Raw genomic sequence first — 13,879 nt, forward strand, 5'->3', positions numbered from 1 at the left:
CAACCATAAACCTGCGATTTAATAAATAAACAAGTAATGAATGTTCTATTTTATTATGTCTAATAATTTTTTATTGATATGTAACTATTTTTATTGATAATTTTAAAACGAGAATAACTTGCGTTGAGATTTAAAATAAATAATTAGCTATCATATGGTGAAATAATTGGCGATGACAAGGTTACATAGAATTTTTGGAGATTTGTTTGATTGGAAAGAAAAATAAACAACAAACAAATATTCTTTTTTTTTGTCTTCAGTCATTTGACTGGTTTGATGCAGCTCTATCTAAGATTTCCTATCTAGAGCTAGTAGTTTCATTTCGGTATACCCTCTACATCCTACATTCCTAACAATTTGTTTTACATATTCCAAACGTTGCCTGCCTGCACAGTTTTTTCCTTCTACCTCTCCGTCCAATATTAAAGCGACTATTCCAGGATGCCTTAATATGTGGCCTATAAGTCTGTCTCTTCTTTTAGTCATATTTTTCCAAATGCTTCTTTCTTCATCTATTTGCCGCAACACCTCTTCATTTGTCACTTTATCCACCCATCTGATTTTTAACATTCTCCTATAGCACCACATTTCAAAAGCTTCTAATCTTTTTTCCTCAGATACTCCGATCGTCCAAGTTTCACTTCCATATAAAGTGACACTCCAAACATATACTTTCAAAAAGTTTTTCCTGACATTTAAATTAATTTTTGATGTAAACAAATTATATTTCTGACTAAAGGCTCGTTTCGCCTGTGCTATTCGGCATTTTATATCGCTCCTGCTTCGTCCATCTGTAGTAATTCTACTTCCCAAATAACAAAATTCTTCTACCTCCATAATCTTTTCTCCTCCTATTTTCACATTCCGTGGTCCATCTTAGTTATTTCTACTACATTTCATTCGTTTTGTCCTTGTTTATTTTCATGCGGCAGTTCTTGCGTAGGACTTCATCCATTCTATTCATTGTTTCTTCTAAATTCTTTTTACTCACAGCTAGAAATCAATTTCTCCAGGAAAGGAAAATGATGTCAATATTCCCCTTGTCGAAGCAGACTGTATTATTTCACCACCTCTACACATAAAATTAGGCCTGATGAAAAATCTTGTAAAATCGTTAGATAAAGGTAGAGAAAAATTAACTGAGGTTTTTTCACAATTAAGTGAAGCCAAATTAAAAGAGGAAATATTCATCGTGTCACAAATAAGAAAATTAATTCGTGAAAATATATTTGATAGCAAACTGAATCCTGAAGAACTAGCAGTATGGAAGACATTCAAAGATGTCGTTACTGATTTTTTTTTTAAACAAAAAAGCTGAAAATCATGATCAACTTATTAATTAACTACTGAATGGCTACTGAATGTCGTTGAAAATTCATTTTTTTCATTCTCATTTGGACTTTTCCCCTTTAAAATCGGGTGCCATCAGCAACGAATAACCGGGCGATGATAAAGCCCAGGCGTTTTTCGCCCATAAACAAAAAAAAAAGCAACGAACAAGGAGAAAGGTCCACCAAAATATATTGCAGATGGAACAACATTATCAAGGCATATGGGATAAATCTATGATGAGTGATTACTGCTGGATGATAAAAAGAGAAGACTTCACTGAACACAAAAGGAAAATAAGAAAAAACGAATTAAGATAAACGCTAAATGTTTACAAAATAACCGTAGAATTTTTTTTTTGTATTCTATTATTTAAGAAGTTTCTCAATATTTTAAACAGGGTTATAACTAAAAACTGAGGGTGATAAAGAAATCTGATTTCATTTTAATAATAAAAAATGCATTCTACTCACCTACTTTTATCTCAGTTCCAATTAAAAAAAATTTTTTTTTTATTGTTGACCTATGTTTATTAATGGTATTTGTTAATATTACTATAATCAACGAATTATACACTTTATATATTAAGTGAATTATTTTAAATATTTCATATACATACGTTGTCTCTCTTCTACAAACCTCAACCACTAGGTAATACAAACTGGTTGAATGGTTGAAGGTTGAAACAGACTGGTCTGTAGGTTTTTTAAATCGAAAACATTTCAGTAGAAATCTTAATTCTGTAATTGATTAAGATTTTAAGGAAAATTATATTTCCTTAATCTTCAATTAATCTAGGCGGCAATAAAAGAGTAAAACGATAACCAAGAAGAATAGTACGATAATAGAATTTACTTACGTATTTTAAGGACGCTAGAGAAAGAGTGTTTAAGTTTAGATGATATAAAGAGTGTAGAGGTATGTTATGGTGAGGAACTGTAGAATGGAGCGGTAAAAAGAAATAGAAAGTGAAAGGACGATGTCTGTGTGTCTGCGCGCGCGCGGAAACAGAGGAGGACTATGAGAGGGACAGAGAGGTAATGAGAAAGATAAAAGAGAAAGCGCTCACTTAATACTACAAGCTAGTAATTACAATAAACGAACTAAATTCAATTAAAAACGAAATATCAACAAAAATCCTTTATAAAATATTAAAGAACACTACTAATTAAATTTTAGAATAATTAAAATTATTTTATAATAATTTTATATATATATATATATATAATTTAAAACAATAATTGTTACGTATATCATATAATACTATTAATATATAAGTTGATGTAAAAAGAATCGAAATAAATACTGTATTTAGCCGGTATAGAAATATTTTACATTGCATTCGTAACGTTATATTACTAAATGAAGTACAGTTGTTTAATCGTTTTTTAAATAAATGCAATAAAATTATCTAATTATTACTTATCAGTCATGTAGGGTAAAATTATACTATTTTTATTACATAAAATATAACATTTTTAACTTTTTAATAATCAAAATATAAATTAAAAAGTATTTCAAAACTTCTCACTATGGACTTGTTTGAAATACCGATAGCCATATATATCATTTAAAAGGTAAGGTATTCCGTGTTGTATGAAAGGAGAGACGGTTAGCACTCCCCTAGACAAGGATGGAAACACATATACCGGTTAAGGCACAACTGTGTGCTACGCAGTTCTTAACCACCAATTTTTTTTGTAATTTCGACTAATTATCGTTGTCTGGTGGTTATTCTTTATGACCACCAGTTTTTTTTGTAATTTCGACTAATTATCGTTGATGTCTGGTGGTAATTCTAAACGTTAATAACGAAAAATTTCTCTATGTTGTTATTATACTGCAAGTTACGAAATATTTTTAGTTCAGCTGCTACTGTTCTAATCAAGAAAACAAAAAATAAATATCTCTACACCTAAGTGATATTAAATTATCTTAATTAAAGGTGATGAAAAGTTATGATACCTTTTTTGTTACTTTTTTAGATTTTTACTAATAAATTGAAAAAATTACATGACATTTATTTGATGAAACAAAACTCTCTTTAATTCCATCCCATAAGTCTTATAATTTTTTTTTGGGGGGTGGATTTTTATGACTCAAACTATAAATTTGAAGTATATAAAAAAATCTTTCATCTTTCTGTGTTAACTGACTAGCTATAAATATATATATATTTTTTAATCAATAAAGCATCTTTATTATATAATGCCAGATATGCACATTTCAATGATTTTGTTTACAATCTCTACTTAGAACTACTTATATCAGAGCCAGCTAGCATGTAAACATTCAGAAAACAAATAAGCAACAACCATCAATATAAATGTATGAACAAAGGTAGGCATTCTCCTATTAATAATTCCACAGCTGCCTACTTTAAAAAGAAATCAATAAAAGATTAAATTTTGTAAACTAATTTAATTAAAACCAAACTTATTATTAATTATAATTATTTTTATTAGTATGTGTTTATTTTTTATTATTATACTTCTGGGAATGCTTTAAACGCTTGAAATTTTTGCAAAGTAATTGATAAATAATGATATTTTTCTACATTTCTGAAAGAATGTAAAATTTAAAAACTGAATTTTTGTTTGTTCCATTCTTTTTTCTTTTTTATATACTTGCATTTACATTTTTTTTAATTTTCAACATTTAATTTTACTTTTACCATATTTTAATCGGTTATATCTAAATTTAAATTTACATTTTGTATTTTTATTAATAAAATATTTAAGCTGTTTTAAGACTGAATGACCTAAATATGGCATTTTCATTTAAAGAAGGTTTTAGATTAGTTTTTTATTTTTTATTATTATTATTATTATTATTATGCATATCTTATTCAATTTTAGTACGAATGCAAAAGGTTGTAAAAATATTGAAAATTTTTAAATTAAAAAAAAATATATATATATAGATATAACAGCTCGCTTTATGATTATCCATTATTTGTTATTATAGAAAGATATGACAAAAACCCCAGAAAGTTGAACTGCCATTCTAGAAAAATTGAATCTCTTACTTAAAAAAGTAGTCATATAATTTTAATAGGTCTGTTATTTTAAATATTATATTCATAAACAAATGTTTATCACAAGAAACTAACTCTGACAATATTATTAAAAATTATCTTTTCTTGACACCTTAAAAATGTTTAATTTCAGAATTAGATTTTTCAAAAATATCTCATCAAAAAAAAAATTAATTTGCTTATTATTCTCACTTTTCATTAACTACAGATCACTTCCCATTATCTGTTGCTATTTTAGAAACAGAGGTTGAAACAATTGCTTATTAAACATCAACATGACGACTGTCATATAATTAATTTATCCTAATCAGTTAGAAATGATTTGTATAATCAGATATCATATCTACACGCATGAAACACATATATGAACTTCTGCAGGGTAACCATTAATTTCAAAATTATCCTAATTTTTTTATAAAGATTATGAACAGGAAGTTCAGTTTATAGTGATTCCAAAATTATAAACTATTCCTTAAACCTGTACCTGTTGATAGTGATCATGTGTAAAAATTATATACCAGAAGCATATAAAATAATGATATCTATAAATAAGCAATTATAATAATAAATTAAAAAATTTGGAGTACTTAGTTGAATTAAAAAATTTGTCCTAAAATTTTCTTTTATGTCTCATTACTGAAACAAACTGAAAAAGCATCCAATAGCTAAGAAACCAATAAACCAAATCCAATAGCTAACACCTGGTGCATTTTAAGAAGTAACTTCTCGTATAACTTAATGAGAAGTAAGGCTATAAAAGCCAGTCTTCATCAGGGGACAGTTCCCTTACTTTGCAAATCTAGTATACAACTAATAGCAATTGACTAAAAGGATCATTATAGTACATAAAACAATAATATTTTAAATGTTGATTTCGTGATGTGAATGAATTTTAACTAGATACAAAAATAATTGTTTTAACAATGGTGATATAGATTTAATTCAGGAATAAAAAAGTGTTTACATGTATACACATCCATGCACATGCCCAGAAAAAGAAAAAACACATAGCAACAAATACTTCAAAAAACTTCCAAAAAAGGTTTAAACAATTAAAAAAAGCATACAAGAAAATAATTTTCACAGCAAAGAAGAAAACAAACCATATACAAATAAAACAAATCAAATCAATGCAGACATAATACTCCAGCAGAGCAACTCATCTTCTGTAACTGATCCAGGTTTTATAATGGTCAAACAGATTGTAGCATTGATAATGAAATTAACATTAAAATACCTCAAAGTAATGTAGACCTTACAAAAATAAATGACCAAAGATAAAGACATCAACAAAAACCTCAGTATTCTAAAAAATGTATGAAAAAGGCCCATAATTAAATTATTTGAATAATATAAAATATAACTCGTGCATAACTTAACAAACATCATTTTAATTGTAATCACATGCCACTTCTTGATCTTTTCAATAACCCTTAGTATGTGTCAATTAAAAAATAAAAATACAGATTAGCAGTTGTCACTGACGAGGCTTAAACAAGCTTACAGTATTTTGGAGTGACTAAAAATTGGTTTTGTTTTTTTTAAATTTAAAGTATGGTTTCATCTGTCTTAAGAAAGAGAGCTTAAGTGTAAAAACGGAAAAAAATGTAATTCTGTGTAGAGAAAAGAAGATTGTAGGTAAGCACAGAAGTGTATTTTGTTGATTATTCAAAATTTGAAATGTTAAAGAATAAATACAACTTTTTTTATGATAATAATTTATAAATTCTTAATATTTAGGAACAAGAACAGTAAGAATAAAATTTTGTGATTTTTTTTGCAAGAATAAAATGTGCACTTAATACCACTCATTTGTCCTATAATTCTATCTTCCATTGATAGTACCTGGAACTTCAAAATAAATAAAAAAATCAAAATATGGTGATAAATTAGGCTTGAACATATTAAAAAAACCACACATTTCAAATTGAACACTCACTGACTCCAGTTAAAAAAAAAACAAAAGGAAAAATCTGAAACAAAAGTCTTTTAAGTAATGGTGGAAATAGTTTTAAACTGAAAATAACTAAATTTAAAATAGGATATTCTTTAAAACAGTAAAAGTAGTAAAAAAAAATGTTTTTAAAGTTTTTTAACCTTTACTAATTTAACATGATTAAAAAAAGCAAAGAATATATCTGCATTGATCTTTTTCAAAGGTGTGATAAATAACAAACACTCAACAGATATTCATGATGAGTATTCAATAGTATCCATTTATTTCATTGCTTTGGAATAAAGTAGAAATAAACACTAATACTGCTTCAGTTCAATCATTTCACATTTTCTTTTATTATTTTTCAATTAACAGTTTTCAGAAAAAATCTCTATAACTAGTTAGTTACTTTATTGAAATATTTTTAAAATCACCAACAGCAACTTCATTTTAAGGTGAAAAGTAAAGTTTAAATAAGTTTTCAGTTTTTAAAAAAGGTACATTAAGGAAATTAATATTAAAAGATTTATGTACTGTATGATAATGTATGAACCCAACCGCTATTTTTTTGTGCGAGAAGCAATAATAAATAAAGAAAATAGTTACATTATTAATATAATAAATACGTAGATAGAACACATTAGATAAAAAATGTTAATATTTTACTACATTGCACATTCATCTTAGAATATTCCTAAGTTCTTTTGTCATTCATGTAAACATCGTCTCTTAATTTTTTGTTCGTTAAAATATCTTTTTGGAATACAAATATCTGATTTTACTCTATCACAATTTTTTTTTTTGCATTTATAAATATTTCAATGGTTTATTCAATATTAATATTGCTCTATTCCATTATATTAATATTGCATTTATTAAATATTTTAATGAGAAAAAGAGATCGTTTCAAAAACAGCTGAAAAAAATTTTGATGTAAGTTATTAAAAATATTCTGTTATTAAATTTGGTTTGATTTGTTATAAAAGTTTATATTTTAAAGTAATTTTCATTGTTAAGAGTAAAACAATGGAAAAAACAAAAAATACATTAAATACTTTCTTTCCATTTGTATATATTTAGAAATATGTTAATTTTTAAAGAAAAATAACAATTGCCACCTCTGTAAAACCAAACAAACTTTCCATGTAACACAGCATAAAATGCTGAAGTGAAGTATGATAAATGTAGTCTACTTATGTCTCAATAATGATATTAAATTAGTTACCAGCCCACTAAAAAGAAGATCTCTCACCAATTTATTTAAAGTAAAATTAAAAGATTTTTTCAGATTAATTATTTTGTTGCTGAATATTTAAACAATACTAATTTTAAAAACATAAGCATTTTGTTACATGTTCTTGTAATGCATATAAATAAAACTTGACTGGCATTTTAACCTAAAAATCTCTGGATAAAATGCATACTATTACACAGCCACGGAGGATTAGGTCAGCATATTTTGTGCAAAAATAACTATTTTATTTTAATTCCTGAGAAATGGGATCAACATTAGTATTTTTCATCTGTTGTGTGAGATATCTGTGCAATGTGTAGTTCTTGTTGAGCCTCAAGTCAACCAATCATGAGATAGTTTAAACTCCAATAGTCAAAGTTCACCACTGTCCAAAGTTAAAAACATATCAGAAGTCTTTTATTTTTACATTCTCCTCAAAAGGGAAAGGGATTATCTCAATGAAATATTTTGAGCAATTTATGTATGTTTAGAAATTCTGAAATATATATATATATATATATATACATGTTACACCTTCAGTCATTATGTATAAATATGTGTTTGTGTGTGTGTGTATATATATATGTGTGTGTGTACACACACACACACACACACACACACACACACACATGTGTGTATGCGCACACAGGTGTGTGTTTCAAACTCTGTTGGCTGGAGAGAAGAGTGTTGCCTCATTATTTTTATTTTAATATTTAAGAAGTAAATGTTAAGTACTTTACCAAAATAAAGACAATTATTTCATGGCAAATAAAGCTTAATAAAAAATTTATTGGACCACACCTCAATATGTCATGAAGCATAGAAACCAATCTAATTAGGCTCACCACAGTGTTGTAATGATAACAATAAAGTAATAGAATTTAATCTATTGCATTGATTTTTCGATAGTTCAATATTATGCAAAAGTAATTCTATTATAAGTTAATAACAAATGTCTCATTCCAGGTGTACGGTAATAAATGAGGAGCAAAATATTTTCATCTTCCTGAACAGAATTTAATCCCTAAGAAAGAAAATCTAGCTAGTATCATAGGTGTTTTACATATATCACCTATATATGAATTTACACTTATACATGTGCTTCACATGTATTTACAAGCACTTTATATGTGCTATAAAATTTGGGACAAGTAGTTTAAAACAACAAACTATAAAGTTATTTAGTATTATTTATAATTATTATACACTCTGTATAATAATGATGTAATGAAAAAAAATTCATAATGATGTAAAGGTCTTAAAAATTCAGTAAATTTTGCCTTTGCTTTTCAAAAATAAATAAATTAATGTTAGAACAAAAAACACTTTTTGTTCTAACAACACAAAACATAAAATGGATGAAAAGAAATTAAGGAGAATATTCAATACTGAATATCCTAAAAAGCTAGTATTTTGTTCCATCAATTTCCCTTGTCAATTGAGAATGAAATTACATCTGCCCTCTAAGTGCTATGCCTCTCCCTCTACTCCCTCCCTCAACAAAGCAGCATTCAGCTTTTTTTATGTGTGTCTGTGTAAGTGTGTTTTTTGTTGTATATATATGTACAGGCATGTACATCGTCGTCGTCCATACATGTAAATATAAATGTGTATGTACAGTTATGACTTTAGCTTCTATGAAAATACATAACAAAACAAGATCCGTTGTACATTATTGCTTATATAATAATGGAAATATATACATAGTATATGAACACAGCCATACTAAGTGTGAATACAAGTAACTAATAAACTCTTTGTATAAGGTAAGAAGTAATATAACTTGACATAAAGTACCTTTGTTGTTAAAGAAACTAATATCGTTTCATTCTTGGAATTTAAAATATTTAACATTAAAAATATAAGTTTTACAGGTCGCAATGAAATATTAATAGAGAAATGGAAGAGTTAGAATTCATTTCTTAAACAATTTTTTTCTTAAAGAAAATATTGTTTCTGTAATTTCAGAAGCAGTAAAATACTTTTTTCTTTACAGTAAAAATAATTATATAATCAAAAATAAAATTTATATACGTTACATCGTTATTTTTTATTATATTTTCTTTTTATTTAGAACAGAGAAGAAGATTTTTCACCCAACTGATTCTCAACCATTTTCATTTTTAACTATAATCAGGCTATCATTTATCTCTACAGGTTGACATCTAACTATAGTCAAGGAACTCATTTTTACAATATAGGTTAAGTTTATAATTTTTTTTTTAAATATTGTGTAAAAAATCCAACCCTGACTGGGATTTGAACCCAGACCATGATGAATGAGAGAGATTAACCACTGCCATGAAGTAAGATAAAAAGATGGTAAAAAATATATTGTTTATTTTCTCATTATTAATATTTATTCTGAAGATGTTTTTTAAAAGTGGTTTTATTCTCTAAGAAATTGGGTGAGGCAATTTAGAGAAAGATCTATTTTTTGCATTAAGAAATTTTTGAAATATGTGACAGATTTGATGATTATTTCTTTTTGAATATTACTAAAGATACATGGGGATAGGTCTTTTAGGTAGCTTATTTGATTTATTATGTTAGTATGTAAATATTTTATAATATTGTTATCTGAGATATGAATTTTGTGATTATTCTAACATATGGAAATTATTATGGAACCCTTAATATATATTATCTAGTGTACACATATTTCAAATCTTCTTTTCACATGCTTTTTTATTCATACTCCAAATAACGAGACTGAGTTTCAAACAGATCTTTCAGATGTGTGTTTTCCACTATCAAACAGTTTTTTAGATGAAATATAGGTTTCATAAAAAAATATATCACAAAAACTTTGACAAAGACACTTTTTTGGGGAAAAAACTTTGAAGAATCTGCATATATAGTTAGTATAACATAACTGCATTCCAGTATTTTATATTGCTTGGTATGAAATGGGAGGAGTCCATGTGTATGGTTTGTATGTACATCAATATATTGTGTTATTTTGTATTACCTGTTATGAATATTCATAGTTTAATAAGAAAGACTACACAGCATACCCTTGTTAAGCAGCACCATAAGTAAGTGAAATCTAAATTTTTATCCAAAATTCTTTTATTTTAAAATTCATGATATTTAAGTAGATCAAAAGAAATTAGGTAATTTTAAACTACTTTACAAATTAGTTACAAAAAACTTCCAAATATATGTTTATGCATCCAAGTGAAAAAGGATATTTTGATAAGAAATATGAATAATTAACAATCTCAATCTATGTATGTTTAAAAAATCCAAACATGATATAAATTTTAAAGCTACTAGAAATAGCTTTCTCATTGAATTGCTCCTTCTCTATTTTATCTCATCCTCTTTTCTCCCTTTCTTTGTCCATTATTCCTTCTTCCTGGGATAAGTATTGAGGGAGTAAATCAGCATTCTCTCTATTCCATCTGCGGGATCATACTGGCACTTTCTAGCTGGCATGGTAGCGACCTCAGTGAAGTAATGACCCTCTGTGCCTGTAGAACTGAGCAAGGATTCTGTATCCAGTTCAGGAGTCACGTGAAAAACCAAAATAGTAATTAAGGTGCCTGCTATAAAACCTAGGCCTCCTATTTTTCATAAAATATAATATCACATAAAAGAGACTGAATTTAAAAAAAAAAATAGCATACATCTTAAATCCTGCTTTATTATAGATAACGTATGGATTAAGGAAGCTTGGGAAAGAATTTTAATATTCAAATATTGTATACTACTAAGTATGCCAGAAAAAACTTATTACTGTTTTGTGCTTGACATCTTTGTTCTGAAAGCTGATTTATTATACTTAGAAATAATTGTATTGCTACTCTTTATAAATTGAATGTGTGAAAAAAATTACTTCCAGTGGATCCAAAATTTTTAAACATAACAAATAATAATTAATCTGATTCAATTTATAGAAAAGTTGTTACCTTTTTATTAAAGCTTTTAATTTTCAATAAAACAGCTACCTTAAACTCTGAGACTGACAGTTAACTGAAAAACAATTTCTACTCAATTAAAAAATATGATGTGTCACTGTGTTTTAGACTCATTATTAAATATTTAAACCAATTATTCATTTTTAATAATTAAACACATAATTAATCATTCAAAAGCTGTAATTGCACACAAGATTGTAATAACTGATGGCTCATCAAAGTTCCAGAAAACGTAATAATGATTTGACATGATTTTTAGAATAAATATACAGATACCCTCAGAAATATTTACTTTTCTTTAATAACTACAGATCTATGCCCTACTACTAAACATTAATTTCTTTTTTTTTTGTAATGATAGGATATGGAAGTTGTAGCATAAGCTAAAGTACCAAGCCCAATTGGGAGTCAAACCCAGAACCTTTTGGATGAAAGGCAGAGATGCTATCCATCCAACATGGAGGTCAGCAAATATAACACTACACCTGTATTACCAATACGTATAATTTGAATTTTACACTGTATGCCAGGCCTTCTTTTTCCTGTTTAAACTCCGGTAACTACTGTTTAGATAACACTTCAGAGGATGAATGAGGATGATATGTATGAGTGTGAATGAAGTGTAGTCTTGTACATTCTCAGTTCGACCATACCTGAGATGTGTGGTTAATTGAAACCCAACCACCAAAGAACACCGGTATCCACGATCTAGTATTCAAGTCCGTGTAAAAATAGCTGGCTTTACTAGGACTTGAACGCTGGAACTCTCGACTTCCAAATCAGCTGATTTGGGAAGACGCGTTCACCACTAGACCAACCTGGTGGGTTACACTGTATGCCAGAACACCACAAAGCTAACATAATTTATTGTTGCCAGAACATTATATATTTAATGTTTTTTAGTCTTTTAGAAGACGAATGTAATATTTTCATAAAAAAATAAATAAAAAATAAAAAACCAAAACCAGTTTTCATTAGAGGTTTTCTATGAAAAATAGGCTATTTTATTTTTTAAATGATTATTGGAGTGAAAAGAGAATATGAAATCAAAATAAGTTGTTTAATGAGAATCCAGTACTTCAAAAAATTTATGAATAAATAAAAATGAGTGATGAAATTCATTTCCATCGATAAAAAAGTACTTTAGTGAGGGATGCATAGAGTCCCATCTAAGAAGTGGGTAGCCTACAACACCAAAAAGATCTTCTGATTGAAATGATCACAAAGATTTATTTGAGGTAAAATCTGCAATTGTTCTTGATCAAGTTGTTGGATATCCCTTGATATTACTGAACATTAAAGTATGAATGCACTGTAGTCAGAATTGTGTAACCTCTACCAAAGAGTACAGATCAGTTAATCCCTGTTTTATAAGACTGTCAAAAGAGGACTAAAGATTATTTAGAATATATAATTTCCATTATCAAAAACATTTTTAAATAGCATATAATTTTTTTAATTTTTTCAATAAATCTAAAGAATAGAAAAAACTGTTGAATTTACCTTGCCATAAGGATGATACGATGAGCATAGACTGGAATATCTTCACGTCCTACAAGAAAAACAATATCAGCAGATTCATGATCTTCAGCAAGACGTTGCAGATCTTCCAGTAGTTGTGGTACTCCAGCTAATGCTTTATCTTGAAAATGAGCAGCAGCAAAGCATGTTCCCATCCTAAATTAGTATTGTATTACAATGATTGTCAAAGATAACACATAAAAAATTACAGAAATATACATTTTTATGTTAAGAACAATAGAAATATGACATGACTCAATGTCTACATGTATTTTTTTTAACTGATATTAATTATATGAACTATTTACATGAATAAAAAGTCTTTTTTATTCTGCAGTCTTTTCAGTTGCCATTGCCTCTAACCATGTGAGTGAGCACACTTGACCCAGCCATGCCATTCCCAGCAGCACCACCCGGACAGCTGGGACTAGATTTTCTCCTTGCCTCGCCACTAATGGGGCCCCCCGAAGGAGCATCCACACCAGGTCTATGGTCTTTTGCAATTCCCTGTTTTGCCTAACTACCCCTCTTCCCCCCCAGGCTCTTTTCATCCACTATCTTCCCTGTATTGTAGTTCTTTAAAAGCCTTCATTCTCAGAATACCTACAATCATGCCAGTGATCAAGACTCAATTTCTTTGGTGGTTGGGTTTCAATTAATCACACGTCGCAGGAGTGGTCGACCTGAGTCTGTTCAAGACTATACATTTACAATTACATGCCAGACTGCACATAGATACCTTGGCATCTCTGCAGAATACTGCCGATATTATGTCACTGTGTTGTTACTCTGTAACCTAGTATACATAAATAAATAAAATAAATATATTTTATAAATCCTAATCTTTATAGTTTTTCTACACTACATTTGTAATTTTACACAATATTTCATTGTTTGAG

The 13,879-nt window shown here is 27.9% G+C and overlaps 1 protein-coding gene and 1 non-coding gene across 2 annotated transcripts in view; one reads left to right on the forward strand and one right to left on the reverse strand.

The window, feature by feature from the left end:
• The window catches only part of LOC142327133 (serine-enriched protein), a 181,975-nt gene extending 168,840 nt beyond the window's left edge, over window positions 1–13,135 (reverse strand). The window contains exon 1 of the mRNA XM_075370031.1: window positions 12,963–13,135. Coding sequence (XP_075226146.1) covers window positions 12,963–13,135 — 173 coding nt within the window. The remainder of the gene's footprint in view (window positions 1–12,962) is intronic.
• LOC142327159 (U6atac minor spliceosomal RNA) lies at window positions 2,919–3,026 on the forward strand. The gene has a single exon (XR_012756944.1). It is a non-coding gene; the product is annotated as a U6atac minor spliceosomal RNA (small nuclear RNA).
• Window positions 13,136–13,879: the final 744 nt, after the last annotated feature.

Source organism: Lycorma delicatula, chromosome 6, assembly GCF_047948215.1.
Source record: "Lycorma delicatula isolate Av1 chromosome 6, ASM4794821v1, whole genome shotgun sequence".
Lineage (NCBI taxonomy): Eukaryota > Metazoa > Arthropoda > Insecta > Hemiptera > Fulgoridae > Lycorma > Lycorma delicatula.